We start from the raw sequence: 24,912 nt of genomic DNA on the forward strand, positions 1-24,912 counted from the left end.
TTGCACTTTATTATGCTAGAATTTGATACAAACTCAAAAAAAAAAAATTCTGAAAAATTTTATAAAACTTGTATTGAGTTTAGCGAAAGGAAATCAGAAAAAAAAATCATACATTGTGAAAAATTCTCCGTATGTATACTTTTGTGCTTCTGTTTATAGGTATTCTTTAAAGCTTCAAGTAGACAAGAAAAGGAATATTTAGTTATAAAAAATCGTTTTCTTTTCGTTGGATTTGTGTTTACAACTTACGACGATGTACTTTTTTCGACTTTTGGTGATTAAGCACCATCAGGGGCCAGTTTTTGTAACAGTTTCACGGTCATTGTCTGGGGACGAAATGAATCTAACTCAGGATGAAACCCCTAGACCCATATATAATGAAATCTCTTTGCATGCTCAGGTAAATTTTTACGGTCATATTAATTTTTTATGGCCATATAAAGTTTGTAATTTTTTGTCTGAGTGTTTTTAGAATAAATGGAAAAAGGGTGAAAATTCATATGGGAGAAGATAAAAATTTTAGGTATTTACATACTTACAAGAAAAAAACCGGCGAGTTATTTAACTATACCCAGATAAGAAGCCCTTTAATTTGGTGGGAGCAAATTTGCAAAGAATTTCCCAACTTTTTTAAACTGGCAACGAAGTATGACAATTTTATTTTATTAAATTAATAAAATACATTTTTTTTTTCTAAAGAAGGTTTTCAAATTAAAAGTTCTGTATTTAAAATTTGGAAATATCGACGGATTTCATAAATATCCTGCATAAGCCGGATTAGGGATACCCAACCCATTCCTATTCTCGAACCTACTTACTCCCCGTTTCACTATGAATTTATATGGCAGAGTGGTTAGAGGTGCGTTCCACCACTCCGTAGCACCAAAGTTCGATCCATGTTTGAACCAGAATTGAAAAAAAAAAAAAATTAAAGGCCAAGGTTTTTCTAAACAGCGGTCGCCCCTCGACAGCCAGTGGCAATCCTCCGAGTGTATTTATTTTTGCCTTGAAAAAGCTTCTCATAGAATCCATTTGCCATGCGGTAGGTCCCTCAAGACGCGCACACACACCATTGGAGCAGAAGCACGGCCAAAAACTTAGCAAAAGTGTTAACGCCGTAATATTGTTATTCAGCGAGGCTATGCCATTCACTTCCGAACGAATTTCAACCCATGCAAATTTGAATTCACAGCGAATTAGATAAAAATTCACTCGGAAGTGAATTGCAAAACCTGCCCCTGATTATTAAACAAAACATTAATTACAAAGAATCTACCTAAGAGAACGCCCCAAACCAGTTATCATTAAAATATTTAAAGCCCAAACAAGAATAGCTAATATCTGTATCACTCCCTTTTTTCTGGAGCAATTTAATTTCGCATTTCCCCAGTGTCATGGTTTTCGCTTTTATTCTCATTTACATTAAATTTCATACTTATTCATGCTTTTTACGTGCCATTTACGGCATTTTTTTTTTCTTATCTTCTTAATTAATATTTTAGTTTACATGTTGCCATGTAAATTTTATGTCCAATTAATTACACCATGCCAACATCGCTTACATACGCTCATAGATACTTACAAAACTCGAGTGTTCGCTTAATTTTTCCACTGACTTGGCAGCCATTGTTGTTGGCTCACGTGAACCTGGCCCCCACTCTACGCAAACCCAAGCCAACCCAACTCAATGTTGGCAACAGCGGCGCTGCTACTTGCCCAAAAATGGCGACCGACATTTTTCATTTGTTTAAATTTTTTTTCGTGCACTCTTTTAACTACTGCAGCCAGCAGGCAGCAGCCAGCTGGGCTTTGTGACTCGAAAAGAACTGGCCGGTTTGCAAACACAGCTTCGCAGGCACATTGTATTTTGGCTTGGCTTATTGTGCGAACGGTTAGTTGCACGTTTTCAGCTTGGTGGCCTGTATTGCAAAGCGCAGCAAAGCCTTTTTTATTTGGCTGTATGCGTATGCACGCGTGTGTGTGTGTGGTTTGTGTTGGTTGGGGAGTGTGATTTTCATAAATGTCCTTGTATTATGCGTTTTTAGTCTTACCCGAACACAATGTGCGCTACGGCCGCGCTTGGCTTCATAGCAACTCGAAAGACGTAAGCTGCTTATTTTGAGGGAAATTATACCGCCGCGTTATTGTTGTAGCATAGACAATCACACTAACTCAAAAATAAATACTTTCATTTACATAAATATGTCAACCGTTTAATGCGGTCATTGCTTGTATGCAAGCAATCGCTTCTGCGGCAACTAATTTTGGAAAGATCGAGCTCGAGCTTTTGAATATTCGTAACTCACTGACCTCCGTCACAATTAGAGCCAAGGATTTTCGAAAATTAAACCCATTATTTTGATGGCTTTCAAAATATTTCTTTGATAATCTGTCTGTCTGTCAGTTTGCTAGCTGACTTCTGAGTTTGCTTTCGCTTTGTGTATTTTTTATTATTTTGGATTCTGGTTTTTGCTGCTATTGCTGTTTAACACTCGCAGTTGTTGGCTCTCAATCCCTCCCACCAGCATTCTCTTGCCTTTCAATTAATGTATTTCGATTACAATAATGTCAAAAAAGAGCTGCTTTATTCGCTCAATTTTCTCCTCTACGTGGCATTCGCTGTCAAGGCGTTAAATATAAATTAAATAGCTGGCGTGTTGATTGGTGTCGCGGGAAAATAAAAAAAAATGTTAATTACACATATTCGAATTTAAATGTACGAAATACTTCATTTGCATTTTTTTTCAGTTTTGCAAATTGATAATGAATGAAGTGATAGCATGCGATGAAAATGTCAAGCACGTCAAGCATGCCAGTATTTCGCAAACCACACACTTGTGCCTGAATGAAACCGAATTTTGAAAGCAAATTGCAAAATGCACTTGACATATATATGTACGTACATATGTGAAGCGTGTGTGTGGATGTACAGTATCGGTCAATACAATAGCACCCCCTTTTCAAAGTGATATTCTTTGCCACTTATATTTATTTATTTATTTTTAAGAATCTTCAAGTAAAATACGGTTCATTCCCTAACAAAGCCCATATAAACCCAAGTTTAAAAGTATTTAGAAAACTAAAAAAAAAATTCAAAAAATTTGCACCCAAATTTCAAACTTTTTTCTCGAAAGTGTTAGATCATTTTTGAGTATACAGCTTTTTTTTTATTCCATTCAATTTTATTGCAATAATGTGGAAGTTTGAAGTGGCTACAAATTTCCGTTGATTTTTAGAGTTTTTTTTTGACGAAGATGTTGCGGTTTTCTTCCATATAAAAAAAAAAAGATTATTTTCTTTCATACAAAAAAAAATTGTCGAACATACTTTGTATGAGAGAAAGTGCATGACACCGCACAGTGTTTCGATTATATGGAGGCAGGTGGAAAAAGTCATGGCCACAGTTGATAAAAAAACGGAAAAGTAAAAGTCATAATATTGCAAATAATTTCTTTAAATTCTTAATAAAAACTTTGTTGGAGTTGTAAAATTTTGTTAATTTTTCTTCAAAGTTGGAAATTTAGACTTACATACATATGTATATGGTTTTTGTTAGATAATAAGCTGTTTTTTATAAAAAACAAACTTTCAACAAACAAATGAAAAATAGTCAAAACGGGTCAAAATGTTGTGCCCTATTATTATTCACATGAGTGTATTTATGTCAGAGTTGAGTACACTGCACTAAACTTTAATTTCACTGAACATTTCACTACAACTTAATAGTCAATGGTTTTGAATTTTGAAATTCAATATCAATAAAGGCTTTTATTGATCCAAAGGTGGATACAGGCCTCTTGACTCAGCTAAATCATTTAGACCTATCATTAGAGCGACTGTTAGAACTCCACATTAGGAACAACCGGGGCCTGTATAATACTTTGGAAGAACATGGGTACTGAGCTCTAGGCTAATAGAGTGGCTTTACTGCATGATCGTCTTTCTACTACGTCTCAATAATCTGCAACGATTAGCATGCCTCGCTGTCACTGGACAAATAACTACTCTAGTACTGCGGCTCTTTAGTCGCTTTTAGGGTTGGCTCCTCTTTATACTTAAATATTTTTATTCAAGAAACAGCAAACACAGACAAGCTGTAACTTGTACCATCCAACTAACGACTGTTTCTGCTGAACAAAGAAATTTTATTCTATAACTAAAGAGATCTACTTTGGCTGAAAGTTGCAAGTGATCGCAAAAATTGGGCAAATGTGTCCCCTGTCCTATGTACATTGGTGCGCGGACGGCTCAAGGATGGGGAAGACAAAGCAGGTGCGGGTGTCTAAGGAATTGCAGCTCCCATGGGCAGATGGCCCTGGCCCACATTGAAAAGTGTTTGAAGAGCACCTTTCTACTGCATACTGGAATAATTCTGTGGTCTGAGTTGGTCCTCTTCCAGAAGCATAATTACTGAGTGGGTAAACTCTGAACGCAATAAAGTACTGGCATTCGGTGAATGGCTATAGACAGGCCAGGCATTTCAACTACACTCTGAATAAATCGGATGCCATTCAATTAAACAGAAATGACATCAGGCTACTCTATGGGAATTTAACGATCCACAACCAACTTCGATTTCATTGACACCGAATAGGTGGTATCGCAGAGTCGGAATGTCCTCTTATTCCTCAATTCTCCATCCCAAAGCTTTGAAATTCCATTATTTCGCTTTCTCTTCTAGTGCTCGAGATATTTGATTTTTTTTCTTTTTTCCAAAATAGAACACTGAACGTCGGAGCCCCAGAGTATTTACTAAAATCACCCGATGCATTTGACAGCTACAAAAAGTTTAATGGCTGCCAACAACCCTGCGGTTTCGATACCACCAAATGAATAATCTGTGTTTTACATATCTTAACAAAATTTGCCTAAAATATTTCCAAACTTTGCCACACGCGCATGGCTCTGCAACCGAATTTCGTCGCCAACACTTAATCTTATCACTTAACTGGTACGACACGTGCACAATACACATTCATACTTAATCTTATCACTTAACTGGTACGACACGTGCACAATACACATTCATACATACACATGCCCCCACATTTACACGCGCTATATTCGAAATTCACCAACGATTAACGCTTATACCCAATCAAAACTATTTGCAAACAATGTCATAAAGCTGCTAATAGGAATCCGCAGGACTCCAGAAATAAAATCAGTGGAGTGGAGAAGAGTGCGTGCTGTGCCCTGTGAAGCGGAGGAAAGCTCTGCAAAATTATTCCAAAGTGGATTAACTAAATTTACGATACACATGTGCGCTCCCTGCTGAGAAAACTTGATTTTCAGTACAAATTACGATAGCTAATATTTATTATAATTATTTATTAAATGGTCAAAAACGCCTAACGGTATTTATGGCTAACATAGTTGCAAGTATTTTGTAAGACAAAAACGGTAAGCAAGATAGATTGAACGATTTTGTTTATTCTCGCACGATAGACTTACAAAAAAGCTCCCTTGCCAACTTTAGTGGTGAAATGCTCTTTTGACAGAAAGCTTATGAGAACGTTCAAAATGGGGATGTACCTATGTATTATGTATATAATATTGCTCGAGCTGGTCCAACATTCCCAATGGCCGATTTAGCAAAGCACTTGAGAGATCCGAAATTCAAATTCTCGCGCAGCGAATTATTTTTTTAACTTATTTTAAATTTTTTTTTTAATTTTGTTGTTTTTAGAAGAAATATATAATATAGATAATTAAAATTTTAGAAACTTATTCTATGTACTTTTTTTCTTAATTTATTTATTTTTTCTTTTTTAATTTAGTTTTTAGACTTTATTGCTTTAAAACTGAAAAATATTTTTTTATTTCCTTTAATTTTTTTAAAAACTTGTTTTATTTTTATTTTTGTAATTTTTTTTATTTTTTAGATTTTATTGTTATAAAAAGAAAAAAATATATTTTTTTGATTTCATTTCATTTTTAGGAACTTATTTTTAATCTTTTAATAAATATTTTTTAAATTTCTTCTAATTTATTAATTTAATTTTATTTAAATTTTTAGATGTTATTGTTTTAAGAAGAACAAATACTTTTAATTTAATTTAATTAAATTTAATCTTTATAAACTTATTTTGTTTATTTTTTTTATTTAATTTTAATATAGTTTCACGTTTTTATTGTTTAAAAAAATATATATATTTAATTTAATTTTTAGAAAACTTACTGTGCTAGCATTTATTTCAAGAAAGATATGTATTTGCCAGCATTGATAACTGACTTACGAAAGGCAAGGCTTCAGTTTGGAAGCTGCGATTTTTTCAGAAATCTACATCATTTTTGTCACTTAAAACCAGTGATACATTATAAAGGTTTCAGTCCCCGCCGGGATTTCTGCTTGGCATGGCTTGGTTTCATAATTTCGCCATAATTCGCGAAATGGCTGTAACCGACGCAAATGGCGACAAACGATGTGTACTTTTAAGTGCCGTAATTCATAAGCAGCGTAATACTTACATACATATGTACACCCGTCCTTACTTATACGATTATAATTACATATGTGTTTGTGTACGCACATGGCATTGCATGAAAAGTTTGGAAAGCTCTTTCAACCACTGCCACATATTTTTTTGTTTCCCTCCTATTAGACCGTGCGTCGCTTGTGGTTCCGATTCGTGTTACGGTCGCTAGGCGCTATCGTTTTTAATTCCACACTTCCGTTTGATTTATGAATGGCAACGGCGTTGACGTTGCGCTGCTACCCTTTAGCCATCCATTCATTCGTTGCTTTCACGCACTACACACACATTTGCATATCCATATATAGTACTTACATAATTCTACCGCTTTATATACATACATAGATACATACATATGTATCTACATACAAATTCGCATATGGAATTTGCAGCAAATGCATTTCCGTTACGTTTCAGCTTCGGTTCTGTACCTGCGTACCTACCAGTAAACGAATATTTACCAACACGTGCATTTTATGGATATTTGTGGCACTCGTGGCTTTTGCGTTGGGAGCAAATACCATTTTTACGTATTGCCTCCTATTTCCGCCTCCGGCCATTTGTTTGTTGTTGTAGCTTTTGTCTACTTTCCGCGAGCCATGCGGAATTTTATTTATATTTTTTGCTTTAAACGTTTTGTGGCTTTTCCGCATTGCGACTGCTGTGTTTAATGTCTCTTTTTTTAGGATCCAAGATCCGTGCATACTTGCTCAATTCATATGTAGGAACGAGTATTCATATGTGAAAATATACGAGGTAAATAGCTACATACATACTTATGTATATTGAAAATCAACTGCGTGAAAGTGAAATTGTCATTCGAAAAGCCAATAGGGAATGTAGCTTAAAATAAGTCTGAATTAAATTCAAAAATGAAATAATTTTGAAAAGTCAAAAAAAAAGAAGAGAAATGGGGTAAAAAAAAAATATTATGTCGAATAGGCAGGCAGTTGTGAAACTATTTCGAACCATTTGGAAGTCCACAACAAGGAAACGCTGTGGCGGACATAAAGGGTTTGAAGGCAACGAAATGGCTGACGTGTCTCACAAAACGGGGAGCTTTAATGCGCTTGCATGGTACTGAGTCTTTCTGCGGTACATCTAAAGGATATACTGCAGAACTACTTAGGAACTGGGAAGAATCTCAGATTGCTGGCTACTGGTGGAAGTCAACGGGAATGAGGTAATCAGACATATTCCTAACTACTTCCAGGAGGAGCCCCCAAAAGACACCTTGAACTTTTCTGTGACGGTCTTAGAACTCTCACTGGCACTGCAAGTTAAGGTACTACACTCAGAAAAAAGTCAGCCAAATATATTTATCTCAACACATGATTTGGTAACTATAACCAAACAGTGTAACTATAACCAAATCATGTGTTGATATAAACATATTTGGTTGACGTAACTAAACTCTTTTCTCAGTGTATTTATTTGAATAAAATGTGGCTCTCTCTGTAGGTATGGACTGCAGGTTTTGTGTGGTTTGGTGGATGAAATTACAGAGCATATTCTATGTGACTACCCACAATTTGGTACATGACACCCTCGAATATGCTTAATTCCTTATGATAAATATTGTTTTATAATAACATCAAACATTTACCATTAATATTCTTGGCGTCAAGCTGGGCATGCCACCTTTTGTGATGCCTACTTTTCATCATTTCTTTTTTGAGAATTCCGAGAAAACCTTGCTCTTTTCTCTCAGAGGATACACCACTATATAGAGATGATTTCGTTTTCTACTATTTCCGTTCTGCATTATTCTCTCCCCTCCTTATTTGGCTACTTTCCTGCCAAATGTAGTTACCTTTGTGTCGGCGCAAAAGGATTAAATTTTTTCTTTTGCTTTCAAAGTAGTTCAGTAAAAAATGCCAGTACCACAGCGACGTACTTTCCGCAATGATTCCAGCGCTCTCCGTTTGCTATGCAAATGCGGCAAGGCGAAAGAGCATAAATATGGGGTTGGCAACCATTGTGCCAATTTTAGCTGTTTCTATTTATTTTTATTTTTTTTTTTGCAGTTACATTGCCAGTTTACTGCCAAATAGATTGCACTACTTTATGTGACGTAAGCACAGCCGCTTTTGTATGTACATACTTTACAAAATTCGGTCTCATTGCGGTAATCCACAGCGCGTTGCAGGTGTTAAATAATGACGATAAATTTGGTAGACCTCGTTTTTTGGGGCTTCATTACATTATATGTATGTGTGTAAATGTGTCTGTGTGTGTGTGTGTGTGTGTTATTGCACTCGCAGCACAATATCGTACTTTATTTACTGCATTTTGTGAAAATCATGTCATTTAGGGTAGTGTACATATCCCTGTGGTATTGGCAAATGACAAAACACAGATGCTGAGGCTGCTTCACTCTGCGCCTAAAATGTGTTGCTACTCTTCATCAGTGAGCAGTGCAGCTGTTGCAGTTTTGGCTTTTGTTGGCAACTCGCCACACCGCCACCACCACCAAAGGGTTGATTAAATTCACGTGGCCATACCAAGTTAGGACAATGGCGATGCGGCAGCACCGGCTGGAAAAGAATAGGTCAATTGTTAGCTGTGCGCCTGAGCTGAGCGTTCATAAAAAGAGACGAGTTTTGTGCGCTGAGAGTAAGTCAAAATTAATGGAAATTCCAAGTATTGGACACTGGAAGTCCATTTAGGGAAAATAGAACGCGTCTCGTCGAATATATTTTTTTTATACTAAATTTCTTTGAATTTTTTCTGCACTTTCTCAAGCGATTTTAATATTCATTTTGCAAACATTTAAATTGTCTTTAACACATTTTTTTTTACGATCCCCATACATTTTTTGTTCATTTCATGCAAAAAGTTCTCTGCCACACTTTCACAAATAAGTACACACGCTTTTAATTTTCCCTAGAGTTAAAATTTCAAATATTTGCACACAAATATCGTCAAGTGCTACACAAACTGTTCCACTGACACACGCACACACACACACACACATTCCCACACATTCCCACACACATATGCGTGCTTGCAATAGAATGATGAGAGGGGCTTATAGAAGAGCAGAAAATCCAGAAAAAAAGTTACCCAACTGCCCAACTCGCGGCTGCCCCATTGGCCGTGGCGGTTCAGCCTGATTGCTCTAATGTTGCAACAAAGTGCTTGTCAAACAAAAATACTACAGCAAATTCATTGCGCCACAGTGGGCAATGTGCAGCAGTTTGTGTATTTGCATGAGTATGTATTTACATTTCATTTGTTTGGCAAAGTGGGCGTTGAAAAAACATCCATAGAAAGCAAGGTGGGGTGGTGCCAGAAAAGTCAAACAAACGCTTGACCATTTGTGTGGCTATTGTAATTTTAAATTGGTTCGAAAAAAAAATAAAATCTAATACTCGTAGCATTGATTTGCTTACTCCGATTTGCGCTGTGAACTCTGAAGCAGACTGACTGACTACTGCAGCTAAGGGCATGGAGAAGTTTTAGGCTATCTGCACACTTGTCGTCCAATCATAGTTGCGTTATCGTCTCGCCCTGAAATTTTGAGCCGAGCACATGCATTTCAGAGGAGATCTGCACACTTGTCGTTATCGGCTAGTTATCGGCAAATCGTAGAAGATGCAGAAACGGATAAGTACGGCACTGTCGTTTGCTAATCGTTGTGCACGCATTGTTTGTTTACATTTTATGGGGAAAAATTAGTGAATAAGTTAATATTTGCATAAAAATTAGTATTTTTTGCATAAAATCTGTGGAAATTATTAAAAAGTGGATAATTGCATTAAGATACAATAAATATGAGCGCTTTAACTATAAAATATGACGAAATTGTTAAAAGTCTCTGTGTGCATGCACAAAGCACACTTCAGGAAAAGAAAAGGAGATATTACTGAAAAATTATGTCTAGAATTGTTGCAGCACAGTCTATATTTTAAAAATTGCAGGTTTTTGTAAATATTTCGCGAAAATATCAACTAGAAAAACAAGAAATACCTGCTCCAAGTGAATTTTTAGACGCCAAATGAATTGCAATATCACGACCGAGTGTGCGAAAGTGTAGTCGTCATATAATCGTTGCATCATGATTGTGACGATGAAGCAACTATGATTAGACGACCAATGTGCAGAAAGCCTTACAGCGCCGACAGGTTTAACCAAATACCTACTTTGATTCTAATCAAATAGCGAAAGTAGTTAGTTGTTTTAATTGATACGACGATTAAATGAATTGAAAGCAAATTAGAGTACTAAATTGTCTGTCTCATATTTGAACTCTCTCCTACATACAGATGAAGATAGTAGTTAGTTGTAAAAGGCGAAATAAAATACAACAGTTATAGGAACAGTGGAACTGAGAAAAAATGAAGTTATTCAGATATTTGTTTGGGCTTTGGTCATCATGTATATGTATTCGTATGTATGTAGTTATTAGAGATTTATGAACGCTTGAAAGTAAAAATTTAATCATAAATTAGGCAATTCTGAAGCTGTGCATATTTTTGGTTATTTAAAAACTTAACATAATTTTTTGGTAAACAATTTAAAGACTGAGCGTACATTTTTGCTAATTTAAAAGTTGAGCATATATATTTGGTAATCTAAAAATTGGGCATACATTTTAAGAAAATAAAAAACTGCACATAAATTTTGGCTAATTTAGGCGCAATAACAATTTTTGGTAATTAAAGAACCAGATTTAAATTTTTGGTAGTTACAAAACTGTGCATACATTTTTAGTGACTTAAAAACCCTCCGCAATTCTTTTGGCAGTTTAAAAACTGGACATAAATTTTTGGTAAATTCATAAATTGAAGATATTTTTGGTAATTTAAAAATTGGGCATACATTCTTTTGGACAAAGCAGGATTCACTGGATACGCATCTTTTGAAACTCAAAAACTTTTCTGGTAAATTAAAAACTACACATAAGCTTTTGGGAGGAAGCGACATACATTTTTGGCCATTTAAAAACTGGGCATATATGTTTTGTTTAGTCATCTAAAACTGGGCATACGAGTTTTACAATTTAAAAAATGAACTTTTTTTAAGCTCAAAAACTGGGCATGAATTTGTGGTAAATTAGAAACTGGACATAAACTTTTGGAGAAAAAAATGGGCATAATTTTTTTTTTTATTGGAAAATTTAGCATACAATTTTTGCAAGCCAAAAACATTAAATAATTTTTTTTTATCAAAAGCTTGGACGCTCTTTTGGTAAATTAAAGCTGGACATAAACTTTTCGTAGTTCAAAAAAAGGGCATATATTTTTGGGAAATTAAAAACTGAAAAACGCTAAAGCATCAACTAGTGGGAATAAAAAGGGCGCATGATTTTTTGAGGTATTGAAAATTCGGTATTTTTTTTTTGTTCACCTAGAATTTTTTCGTACTCTTATTTGGCAATACAACTCATTGACGAGATCAAAAAACTTTGCCAATTGCCCCTCCCTCTCCTTCGCGAAGTTGCGCTAGCTGTTCATCGCGAGTTTCGACATGTTCTTGTACATTTGGTCCTCGTTGAGAATTCGTGAAACGGATCACTGACATTTTATGTTATGTGATATGCTTTCCTTGTTGATATTTATTTCCCGCGACGTGATTTTTTGCTTGCATAGCTGATTTCGGACCTGAACAGATTCAACTGTTGGAAACGTCTCTTCCTGATACGCAGTAGGTAAACTTAGCAGCAACTTTACAAGCTATCTTAGCAAATGTTCGGAGCCAGAACGAAGCTCCCAAGCAACAACTTACAAAGTGGTGGACGCCAGATTTTAATAACTCGAAGTTTATGATGAATGCGGTCGACTGGGTGGCATAACGTCGTAGTTTATGTGCGTTCTAGAGATAAGGTATGCAAAGAAGCCGTCAGGTTTCAAATTTTGTGACGGCTTCGAATTAAGCTTGAAAGCCGCGCTTTGAGAAAATGTCTTCCTGGGAGTCGTATTCCTCAAAGTTTTCTAGAAAAGTCTTTAAACATTAGAACTTCCATTTAATTTTCCACATTCCTCGATGTGACAATATAGAGGAGACAGGTCATCTCGTCACAGCAGCGCCTATTACTTATCGGCGAGCTCCCGAACAAACGAAAGTTTCCGTATTCAGATAGAATCGTTGCAGCCATACTGCCACAAATCCTTGGCTAATGATAATTTATAGATCCAGTCTCCTCCATAGCTATAAACCCCACAGTTATGGAGGGAGGTAAGAGTGGTCGTCATACCTAAATCAGGGAACGGCTCACAACACTACAACATACATATTTCTGAGCCATCTTCGTTTCTTCTCAAGATGCTAGACAGTTTTGAATTTACGAATCACGCGCTGTTTTACTTCCAAAAATTTCAGCGATGCTCAATATGCGTCAGCAATTATGGATCCTTAGGAATCGTTGAATTAAAGAAAACCAGCTACAGAAGGTACTTTTCATCACAAAATTTTGTATTCTCTGTTATGAAATGGGCTCAGGGTTAATCCTTCCAAAACTGAACTGCTTCTGGTCAAAGAGCGGCATAAGACAGACAACTTTCAAACTCCATTACTGAGTGTCAGAAATCTTAAATTTTTCAAAAGAGGGAAAACTTTTGAGGGTTGTTGTAGAATCTTTTCTGGAACAGGAGTACTGAAAAGCGGGCACAGAAAAAAAGCACAAAATGAGGTCTACTCCTCCAAGAGTACTATTGGAAAAGTCTGGATTCCAGTCCTATAAGCATGGTGAGAGAAGTTGCGATTATCAGATAAGGGAAGTTAACTTTGACCTCAACTATAAAAAACCATTTTTCAGTCAGAAGTGGGAGCTTAATATCGAGCTAAGCAATGACGACATCGCGGTCTTTACAATTTGCTCCGAAATGATTGGAGCATAATTGGTTGTCTCTTCCCAGAAACTGTCTTTGTGAGAGTCCTATAGACTGCAGCTTATTTCAGGCAAAGACATCTGCAATTAGCAGGGCGATGAAACTGGTAAGCATTATGGATCTTGCTCCATAAAAACTTGCCTTCGTTGTTGACATGCAAGTTTCTATCGAGGTGCTGAATTCGGTAACGACGAACTCGCTATTAGGGCTGGGACTAAACGTATATTCGGATATGCTTATATCCGTTCGGATATTCGTAAGTACGGATAAAATCCAGGTATCTGTTTAGTATTCGTTCTCTTTCGTTAGCCGGACATTCGGTTGTTATGCGTATCCAGTAATTTTTTTATACGTATATTCGGTTAATATCCGGAGATTCGGATTTTTTAATGAGATATGCGAATATTCGGATTATACGGATATTAAAAAAAACGAATAACACTTCCATCCCTGCTCAATATGCAATAAGGAATAAGGAGATTCCTACAATCTCTTCGACAGCACATATCCAACCTTTACTGGGTCCCGCGACGACACAGTCGTATTCCGCCAAATGAGGAAGCGGATAAGTCCTGCTTGGGTATCACAATGTATCTAAGAAAAGTCGTGCGAATATGCAAACATTCATGCGACATTCTAATCCAGTTCAACATTAATCTTACAACTCAACTTACAAGACACTTCATCTACGTAAACAAGTAGAAAAAAGGCACAGCAAAAGCAAAACTAAAGAATACTTAAATAAAAGATAAAAATAAAAGTAGCTTAATTTCGTATTTTTTTCACCGCTCGCAACCAAGTCAATCGCAACAAAGCCAAGGGAAAAAAACTTGCGGCTATGCAGACAAATCTATGCCTTCAACATCTCCTTCTGCATCCCTACATTTGTTGTTTTTCCTATGTTTATTCTTGCGTATCGCATGGCAAAAGTAAAGCCAATGTAAATAAACAAACAAAAACAAACTCATTTCGTGCTGCGCTATTTCTTTTCAACCATTCATGCGCTGTGATGTCCTCACAGCACAGTATGCGGAAATGGCTTTTTTCCAACAATGCCGTATGGCTGGCATATGTATGCGTGGGCGTGCACGTGTGTATGTATGACCGTCTGTGGAAACACATACACACATATGTATGTGCGTACATTAGACTGTTTCGGGAAAAAAGTTCGCCATACAACCCTGAGTCAAAATTCTTTTTTGTCGAACGTAGGCGTCGAATTTACATCATTTCTCATTTTCTCTTCGGCATTTACAGTTGGATCTTAAAGTATGAGATGCCGATGTTTTTGTCTCCAGGAGGCCTTTTTTCGTTTCATAGTTCATTGACCTTAAATAACCCCTTCTAGCATCGGCGTAGCCAGAATGAAATTTAGGGGGGGGGGGGCTCGACCCTATTAAGCTGGCATTTCAGGGTACTATTTTATTTATATATAAGGAAAATTTGAAAGTTAGGGGGGCTCGAGCACCCCCCTGTCCCTACCTGGATACGCCCATGCCTTCTAGTACTTACCCTCCAGATCTCGTTTCCTACCACCCTAATGTCAGTAAATTAAAGATCATCAAAAATCATTGCAACTTTTGCTAAGAGAATACTTCCAGTAGAACTAATTCAAAAAATACTTTTATTGCCGAAGTTAGTTGTCACCGAAAAATGTGAAAAGGACTCCTTAGGTTCAGCAAAAAAATAATTATATTTTTTTTTCGAAATTGCATCGCAAAAATACTTAGACTCAGAGGTGCACGGCGAACTTTTTTTTGTTTTCGTGCAAGGTGGTATGGTCTAATATACATACATATGTATGTATTTACATTTCTGTAAGTGTATTTGCATGTGCTCAAATGTATTCGCTCTTTCATTCGGGATTGTGGAAGTGACCTACAGCCATTGCAGCCTGCAGCATTGAATAAAAAGTTACTGTGCGCATATACTCACAGCACGTGTGTACCACATCCAGACACTCCAACGCGTAAGTAAACCTATTAAGTAAACACATGTGCACGCATTTGTTTGTCCAGCCCATTGACTAAATGGTTTCGCTTCAACTCTCTCTCTCTGCCAACTGCTGGCTGGTAGTTTTTCTCCAGCTTAACTTCCATCGACCAGGCCTACCCAGCACTTGATACCACTTGTTTTTGCATAAAAGAAAGAAGAAGAAGAAGAGCGTTTGATGACGGAAGAATGCGCAGGCAAGTGTGTGTGTGTTTTTTTTTTAATACCAAAACCATAACACCATCTGAAATCTATCGCCTTTATCCTCGCATATGTACATATGTAAGTTCATGCGAATGTGTTTCTGTTAAGGCTATGTAATCTTATGTATCCTTGTCAAGAAGAGAGAGAAAGAATACAGTTTATACGCATTTTTTTTTGCTTTTCTTTGACCCATAACTTAGGGCAAAGAATTCTGTGTTCAAAAATTCCTTTTTAGGCTACATTCATATGCTTCTGCATAGTCGTACATATGTATATACTATGTCACGCCTAGTTTCTGTGCTTCTATTATGCGAGCTGGAATGTTGGGTGTTTTATGTGAAGTTCTTTTCATACATCCTTTGAAGTTTTCTATAGGTATGTTAGACCTTAGCCGGTCCTCGTACGAAAGAAACATTTTGCTTGCAGCTCCTCTCGGCTCGCCCCATTTCTTTATTTCTTGGATGCTGCTTCAACTGTATGCAAAAATATACTATCGATTGTTTCTTCATTCCGCTAACTATTTACAAGATGGCGTCCGGAGCGGTTTTGCCTTAAAGGCTAGACTCATAACTCTGTTCCTTATACTATAGACACTTATGTTTAGTTTACAATAACTTAACTTAATACTTAGTGCAGGTATACTATGTACAACTCTTTGGCCCAAATCGCGTCATTCGAACCCAACTCGAATCGAAATTTAATTTGAGATCATGTTATTCGTTAGCGAGTGCGCTTTGCCAATTTAAATTGTATTGGGGAGAAAACAGCTGCCATTTTATTCGATTCGGTTCGAAACGATCTTGAAGGCCGCGATTCGGGCCCAGATTCCAGACTCCCTTCTCGATCCTGTATCGTGCGTGCGGAATGTTTTCTCGGCTTGTGAATATCTTTGCCATCACACCGAGAACTTTGCTTACGCTGTGCTTTAAGCGCATGACTATGCCAAGCATTAAGGCACTCACTTTAAAGGTACTATATTGATAGTTGTTAGCTAAGGCCGCAATGTCTCGAAGGCCGTAGTAAGCCATAAGTTATTTTATCCTTTCTGCTGCTGCGACTGTCTTTTGACTTTCCAATTGTAGCTTGAACCTGAGAAGCTCCACTTCTTTTTCCAAAAATTCCACGTTGAAAGCTTCTCCAGGCGACTCACTTATATAATCTTATACTTCGCACGCACGGAACGTCGTCATTTTCTTGTTGTCTTTGGCCTTACCACCCTAAAGGAAGTCAGGATTGTAGTTCTCTGTTCGCACCATTGGCACTACCGTTGTCAGATGGCATTGGAACCCCGCTACAACTCTTCTTGCGTCCTTCGTCATCTTCAGCCACCATTTCACCGATACCTTGACACACACCACTTGCTTCAGCCGACAGCTCGCTCAGTCCTGCAGCCCCGCTTTCATTGAGAGAAATAAGAAATCGGACGAGAGAGGCAAATCTAGGAAGAATTTACTTGGCTGTGTAAAAGAGGTACATATATTTATTCTAAGAGTTGGAAAATTAATCCTCCACAGCAATACTTCCGAGAACAAAGAGAGAGCCTTATCGACTTCGCCGCGGCCACGCGGAATGATCAAAAGTGCCTATTATACTAAGGAAGGACAGCTGGCGTAACTTAGCACAACAGAGAGATAATTGGCGAAGTGGTTTGGTATTGGCCCAAGCAACAACGACAAACTGTTGGAGCCACAAATAAGAAAAAAATGAAGAAAAAGCCAATCGAAAGCGGGGCCTTCTATCGACGCACAAACATCACCATCTAGAAACCTCTTATCGTACGTGTTCTTTTATATGGCACTAAAATTTGAAGAATGTCATAAAAACGAGAATGTTCTTAGAGATGTCTGTGAAGTTAGTATACGGTATAAAGCAAAAAGACAAATAAAAAACTGTTCTGAGTAGCTTTTTAATCGTTCTAGAGGTCTTGAAACGGGGAAGAAACTGGATATTCTGACAAACAATTTTTTTTTTTAATTGTTTATGCCACATTCCCGCAGCATACGACATTTCACAAAAAGGTAAATAAAAAACTGCTTTTCAATAGTTCTAGAGTTCCTGAAAAGGAAAAAAGTTCTGCAAAATTAAGGCGAAAAAAAACATTTTTTTTCGAAAAAGTCGAAAAAGTTTAATTTTTGACATACAAAAATTAAAACTATTCTCAGTAGGTTTACATTAGCTCTAGAGTTCCTGATAAAGAAAAAAAGTTCTACAAAATAACCCCAAAAAAGGATTTTTTTTGTTCAAAAAAGTCGAAAATGTTTAATATTTTAAAAAATAAAATTTAAAACTGTTGTGAGTAGCTTTTCAATAGACCAAAAGTTCATGTAAGGAAAGACAAAATAAAATAAAAAAAAAGTCGAAAAAGGTTTAATTTTTCGAAAAAAATTTAAGTTCAAACCTTTCAGGTATTCTAGAACTATTGAAAACCTCCTCAAATCAGTTATAATTTTTATTTTTTCCCAAAATTTAACTTTTTAGACTTTTTCGAAAACAAAAAAAGGTTTTTTTCGGCGTAATTTTGAGGAGCTTTTTTTCCTTTTCAGGAACTCTAGAACTATTCAAAAGCTACTCAGAAATTTTTTTATTTGCCTTTCGTTTTTTTTTTTGTCGAAAAATATCTACACCTTTTTTCCTTTTCGAGAATTCCAGAACTATTGGAAAGCTACTCAAAACAGTTTTTTTTCTTTTTGCCAACTTTGTAGCACAATTTTAGGTCGGTAAGTTTTCCAGCCATTTTCACTTTTGCGTCCTTAATGCATACTATGTTGGAACATACGTCATATACATACATGTGCTATTACAAACTTCTCTCAACATCTCAATTAATATTCATTACTTGCAATTAAGCGTTTCTTTCATGTAGAAAGCAGTTGCTTTTTTTATCAAGTGCTATTAACCTTTCACCTTCTTTCATGCGAAAAATTGGCGAAGCAAGTTTTTTCCACTTTGTACTTCATACATACATACTTATGCAAGTTCATATGTAGGCAAGTTCAACAACATAGTGCACTGCGGTAATTACCAATCAAACTGACTTAAGTTAATCCAGCAAAAACAGGATGCTTGCTACATTTTGCACATACACATCCAGTTCACACTGACAAATTATTATTATTTTTTTTTTTAGAAAAACTAGCACGCGCGCAACTACATATCTATTAAAATTTTAACGATATTTTTTTTTGTGCTTATCGCTGCAGCATACTTAAACTAGAGTTTTTAAAAAGCGGAAGCAAGCGATAAAAAGCGAGCGAAAAAACGGAAAGTAAGCATCCTTAACGACAACATACTCGTAAGAGCAGAAACAGAAAAACTAGGCTATAGAAGAGACTGAGGGAGCGCAAACACAAAAACGACACCATTATAATTCGATTTTCTGCTCAACACTCGCTCGTACAAACAATATTATCTTCTCCACAACACACACATTACCAACTCAGGCACCAACCCACCAAGTTGTTGGGTGTTGCGGGCGCGTTAACGTTGCTTTTTTTAAAGCTGTTTTTTGTGGTTGAAGTTGCCAGCGTTATGCTGTTGTTTTTTGCTATTGTTGTTACTGTTGCAGCTTTCCGGCATGTGGGCGATAATGATGTTGCATACATCGCTAGTTTGCCTCCACTTTCAATTCAAAGCGAAAGGGGTCGCTAAGTTAGCGTTGTAATGGTTGTAGTTGGTGGTTGGTGGTTCATGTCTGGTTTGTTCCATAATTTTTGGTGTTATCAGTTCGGGTTACTACACACATGTGGCATGACAACTAATTGCGGCGATGACAAGTACGCTGACAAAAAACGCTATGAATAACAGTAAATAGCAGTCAATGTGCGCTGACATCGATTCAAATAACAGAATAAAGAAAGTTTTAAAACTCTTCAAAACACGCAGTAATGTGGAAGAAGATCGAGATATTGTATGTATGTATTGAAGGTCTGCATAGGAAGGCATTTCGCTTCAAATTGAAGGCATCCAACAAATGCGTAACATACTTTTACTCTTAACTACGGCGAAAATTTCCGGGACCAGAGAACGTCTAGAAAAGGTATTTTTCCCCCATAAAACCAACAGAGCGCAATGCACAGTGTTCTATTTTCGAAAAAATGGAGAAAATCAAATATCACGAGAAGAGATAGCGAAATAAATGTGACGATATTTTAAAGATTTTGAGATGGAGAGTTCAGAAAAAATAGTCTGGTTAAATAAAATAATTACCTTGACCGCTGAAATGAGCTTCAAAAAAAAGCAAAGGTTTTAATTTATTTTCATTTTTTTTTGTTTACCTAGAGCCAGTTGCAGTATTAACTTTTTAAAATTTCCAAATGCATATTACATTACTGTTCTTGCGTCGAGAAATCCATTTCCTTGGTCGGATTAAACCAAAAACGCATTTTAATTTTTTTTAAGTCAAAAACAAAAAAAAAAAGAAGAGTTTTTGGTTCCTGCAACCATAGAAATGGATTCCTTGACGCAATAACAGCAAAATATGTATTAAAATTTTTTTAAAAAGTCCATCAAGTCGTTCAAAAACTGGGGCCTATCACGTTATACTCATCTATGTGGGACCTCTTATGGTCAGCCAGCATATCCACCTCTAACCACTCAGCCTCCTCAAATTATGTTACAGTTTTTATGCTACGTATTTTACGTATTTCCGAAATATGACAGATGCCGGTTTTGTGTTATGTTAGGCGGGTGCGTTCGCTTTAGCGATCATAGTCCTATTGTCATGACGGGGAAAAAGAAAATTTTTCTAGGCGGGTCCACACATATCCCTTAAATTGTTCCCTTCTTTTGGCGAGTACAAACAACTGAAATGTGTCTCAAGTGTTCAGATCCGCGATAAACTGGCATCTTAGGTATGTTAGGTGCGAGCATTACTATTCCGACTTTACTTTTTCCCACGTGCATTTTTGGACCACCCTAATGTGTATACCTTTATGTAATGTACCTATAATGTAAATCTCAGCTACTCTTTTATTTTATCTCGAATAATTAACAATATTAATTTCATGTTTCTTCTCTCCTTTTAGGTGGATGGACAAAAGTATATGGGTCAGGGTCGCAGCAAGAAGATTGCCCGCATCGAGGCAGCCGCTACGGCGTTACGCAGTTTCATACAATTTAAAGATGGTGCCGTCTTGACGCCGCTGAAGCCGACTTGTAATCTTGATTTCACTAGCGATGAGCATCTGGAAAACGGTATTGCTAATTATGACAAACTAAGCACGGATGAATTAGTCTCGCTTTTAGACGCACTGTTCAGGCATGCGAAATTTGTTAAAAAACTGACACCCTTCATGAAGGTTTCCGATTGTACATTGAGCATGACAAGCAAGTATTTGTTTTTTATTTATTTGTTTGTTATTGTTTATTTTATTTATTTATTTTTCTATATTTTTTTTGTACTCTACTTAAATTGTTTGTATTTACAAAAGTACCCTGTGGGGAAAATCTCTAGTTCTGAACTGGGGCGCTTCTAGTACATTTAGACCCAGTACTGGTTCGCGATAAATCTCTTTTGCATGCAAGCAACTGGCGAATTTAACATGGCGATGTCCAGGAAGTGTCCCTTTTTCGATAGTTCCGAACTAGTCCCAAATTCTATAGTTCCGAACCAGTTCTGAAATCGACAGACGAAAGAAAAAAGTATCATGATTTTTCAATCTTTTTGGTTCTTCCGTGTGTGCGATTTTAAGTTATTTTGGAAATGTGTTTTCAATTTGAAATTAAATTTGTTTGAATGATTGTAAGAAATGTACGTTTACATACCTTTAGCTGTAGCTGAGTTTGCAGAGGTGCTCGCTGTTATTTCTTAGATTGCAGACGGTCCCAAGATGTTGAAATGCTAACACAAATTCTAGTTTTGTATTACCAAGCTATGAAAAAGCATCTGCGAAGCACAGAATAGAAGCGTATTTGAACGAAAAAGCCGCCGAACACACACCTATGCAAAGTAAACAAACCCCGCTGCATCCCTTTTTCGATAGTTCCGAACTTGTTCTAAATTCGACAAATAAGATCTAGTGCGTTCTGCATCCCGTTTTCTATAGTTCCGAACCATTTCTAAATTCGTCACTTTAGATATAGATTTCTAGTGAAAAAACTGTAAAAAATTAGTTTTTTAAAAGTACCACTTTTCGCCGATTTTGGACTGGAGGGGATCTAGTTCATATCGGACTAGTTCCTTTTTGGCGATAAAGACCTAGTACGGAACTACAAATTTGATTCACTAGTCCGCGGTTTCCCTGCAGGGTATGTACTTTTAAATTTTCGGTTAATTTTTATTGAATTTCTTGTGTGATGGGAGGTATGGTGTAAGGAAAAGGTATTTAAAAATAAATAAAAGGGAGGGGCATACCCGAATAAGTCATAATTTTACTCTGTGTGATGTGTACGAAATCCCCGTCGGACTTAGTTGCTTCCACAATGTACTTATACGGAGGTTCTTTTTCCACTCAGAAGTAGTTCCAAAATCATGAAGCCTTCAATTCGCTTTTATACAGGCGCGAAACACAGCAAGAACGGGTCTCTAAGAAGGCGATTTCGCATTTGGTGGTTGTTGTTGGTAGTGAGAAAATAATGTAGTTATTTCTTCATGTAGATTTTTTTCTAATTTTTCGTACAGAATTTAAATGCGCTTCGAATTTCTCAAGAAAAAACCAGTACCCTAAAAGGCTTTCTCAGGAAACCATATTCTCCATAGTCCGACTTGGATGTTGCCAAATGCTATGTACTTAGATATTTACTTAAGCGCAGAGGAAAGGTTTCACTTCGTGGTGGTTCATAAAAATTAATTCTATGACAGAAAGGCTAAAATTAAGTTTATACTGAAATTGTGTATTTCTCAACGGCTGCAGCGTGTGCTCCGCCCTCCATCAGGTGGGCAGGTTAATATTTATCTATTCTGATAGCCAAGCGACAATACGGTTCTTGGGCTCGTAAATGCTGCCTGGTGAATGCCTGACCTATCCTTCCGGCCCGCTTGAGTGTGAACCGTATTACGTACTCAGTTTTATATGGGTGCGAGGCAATGTGATATTGTCGGAAACTGCGTGGAGGATGAGCTGGACAGGAAAGTCACCGATAGAAAATTAATTTAAAATGTTTTTATCGGCTTTTAGTTGGTCCCTGAGGCAAACAATTTCAAAGGGCTCTTGCAGAGTTTTACGCTGTAAACAGGGTCCAACGAAATATTGTCCAAGTGTAATATTCAGGCTTGGTAATCCAAACTGAAATTGATTTAGCTCCGCCTAATCACAATTTCTTTAACATTGTGTTGTCTTTTTCGTTCAGAAACTAATCAAAGTAGATGCAATTTTATTTCAAACATAAGTCTTATTCTCTAAGTATTTTTTTTTTCTTCGCAAGTATTATTTTTTTTTAAGGATACAAATTATGTTTGATGTCCATTTTTACAATAGTTGAAAAGTCCGAATTTTCCGTTGCTTAGGGGTGTAAGTCTAAGTCTTTCCGCGGAAGTGAAATATCTAGGGGAACTTTTGACACGAAGCATGAAGAGGTCACATCGAACTGAAAATAAATCGGCATAATACATAGGGTGTTGGCCAATACAATAGCACCCCCTCTTCAAAGTGATATTGTTTGCCACTCGTGTTCATTTATTTATTTTTAGGAATTTTTAATTAAAACACAGTTCATTCTCTAACAAAACCCTTATAAATCTAAATTTAAAACTTTGTAGAAAACTACCAAAAATTGCAACAAATTTTCAACCACATTTCAAACCTCTTTCTTAGAAGTGTTAGAATTTTTTTGAGTACACAGTTTTATAGCCCATTCAATTTTAGTCTAACAATGTGCAAGTTTCAAGTGGCTAAAAATTACCGTTGATTTTTTAGAATTTTTTCGCCGAAGGTGTTGTGGGCTCTTTCCATATAAAAATGAATTGTGTTTCTTCGTTATATGGAAGCAAATGCGGCAAAAAAATATTCTAAAAAATCAAATCAAATCACATTATTAGACTAAAATGGAATGGGCTATAAAACTGCGTACTCAAAAAAAAATCTAGCGATTCTGAGAAAAAAGTTAGAAATTTTGGTAAAAATTTGTTGATTTTTTTTTTTGTTTAAAACTTGGATTTATATGTATTTTGTTATAAAATGAGCTATAGTTTAAATGAAAATTCTTAAAAATGAATAATTAAACATAAGAGGCAAACGATATAATTTTGAAATGGGGCGTTATAGATATGACCAGTACTGTATGTACCTATAGTCAGGCCGATCGCCTCGTATTCTGCTGTAGTGTGGTGACGTAGAACAAGATGAGGCAATGAGGCACTGAAAACGTTGTGGCCAATTTCAAGGGCTAAAAAAATATTTTTTTTTATTTATAAAAATCAGAACCATTACAGTCCCTGATACTCTTTAAAAATAACTCTGACCTCTTTGAATTTCGATGTCATTCTTAGCGCCAACATAATTCAAATACATACATATATTTTCTGAAACAGGTAATTATAAAATTGTGTTGTTTGAAATTGTTTTTGTTCGTACCCTTAGTTCGTTACTATTTCATGTTTTTATTTTTTAAATCCCTTCTCATTTTACCAAGTAAATAAATTTGAGTTAAAATTTTCTGTTCACCTTTTTTAACCAATAAATTCACCAAGTATGTAGTTTGTTTCCCCTCCTGAATCTTGCCCAATGGACAGAGTTAGTTAATGAAACAGATCAACGCGCAGCCGCACAAGGCGCATCGGCATATATTGCGCTTTTCCATCCAAGCTAGTTATTCATACATACATATAAAGCACTAATTGAAAATATGTTTTCATATACACTGCGCCTTCTCCGCCACAAATCATTAACATTCAACACATTTTTGTACTCCACGTTAGATGTAAATAAGAGCGCCATTACTGTGGATGGCCAGAAGAAAGTGCCGGACAAGGGACCTGTTATGCTACTCTATGAGCTCTTCAACGATGTACACTTCGATTGCTCAACAGTGGATGGAGCACAGAATAATTGTCGCTTCAAAATGACTGTAACGGTGAATAATAGCAAATTCGATGGCACAGGTATGTAAATATTTAGATGAATGCAAATGGGTGAATCCATGTTAAATCGACCCATGGTTGGAATGGACCATTTTATTATACTTGAATTGAAGGGACTACAAAACTGCATTCTTAAAATCTGAAAATCTTTCTAAGAAAGCTTGTTAAAATGCTCGAAATTTTTACGAACGGGCTTTGTCAAAGAATTCGTTTTTTTTATAAGAAAATAACTAAAATTAAATACCAAAAAAATTAGTTGGTAAAACTTGACAATATTTTTTCGACAACTGTATATAAATTTGTGGCAAATTTTTTTTCTCAACGCCTCTGATCTTAAAAAACCCTGATTTTTTTTTTGTTTTGTTAAACATGAATTTTTGAACTTTGCAAA

The 24,912-nt window shown here is 36.3% G+C and overlaps 1 protein-coding gene across 3 annotated transcripts in view; it reads left to right on the top strand.

The window, feature by feature from the left end:
* The window catches only part of LOC118733169 (double-stranded RNA-specific editase Adar), a 180,432-nt gene that overhangs the window by 142,961 nt on the left and 12,559 nt on the right, over positions 1 to 24,912 (top strand). For 2 of the 3 annotated variants that reach the window (XM_036462441.1, XM_036462442.1), the window contains exons 4-5: positions 20,530 to 20,830; positions 24,360 to 24,542. In XM_036462441.1, the coding sequence (XP_036318334.1) occupies positions 20,530 to 20,830; positions 24,360 to 24,542 (484 nt within the window). The remainder of the gene's footprint in view (positions 1 to 20,529; positions 20,831 to 24,359; positions 24,543 to 24,912) is intronic. The other variant, XM_036462443.1, reaches the window with a different exon arrangement.

Source organism: Rhagoletis pomonella, unplaced genomic scaffold (genome assembly GCF_013731165.1).
Source record: "Rhagoletis pomonella isolate Grant_MI unplaced genomic scaffold, Rhpom_1.0 Rhpom_scaffold_00002, whole genome shotgun sequence".
NCBI classification, from domain to species: Eukaryota; Metazoa; Arthropoda; class Insecta; order Diptera; family Tephritidae; genus Rhagoletis; species Rhagoletis pomonella.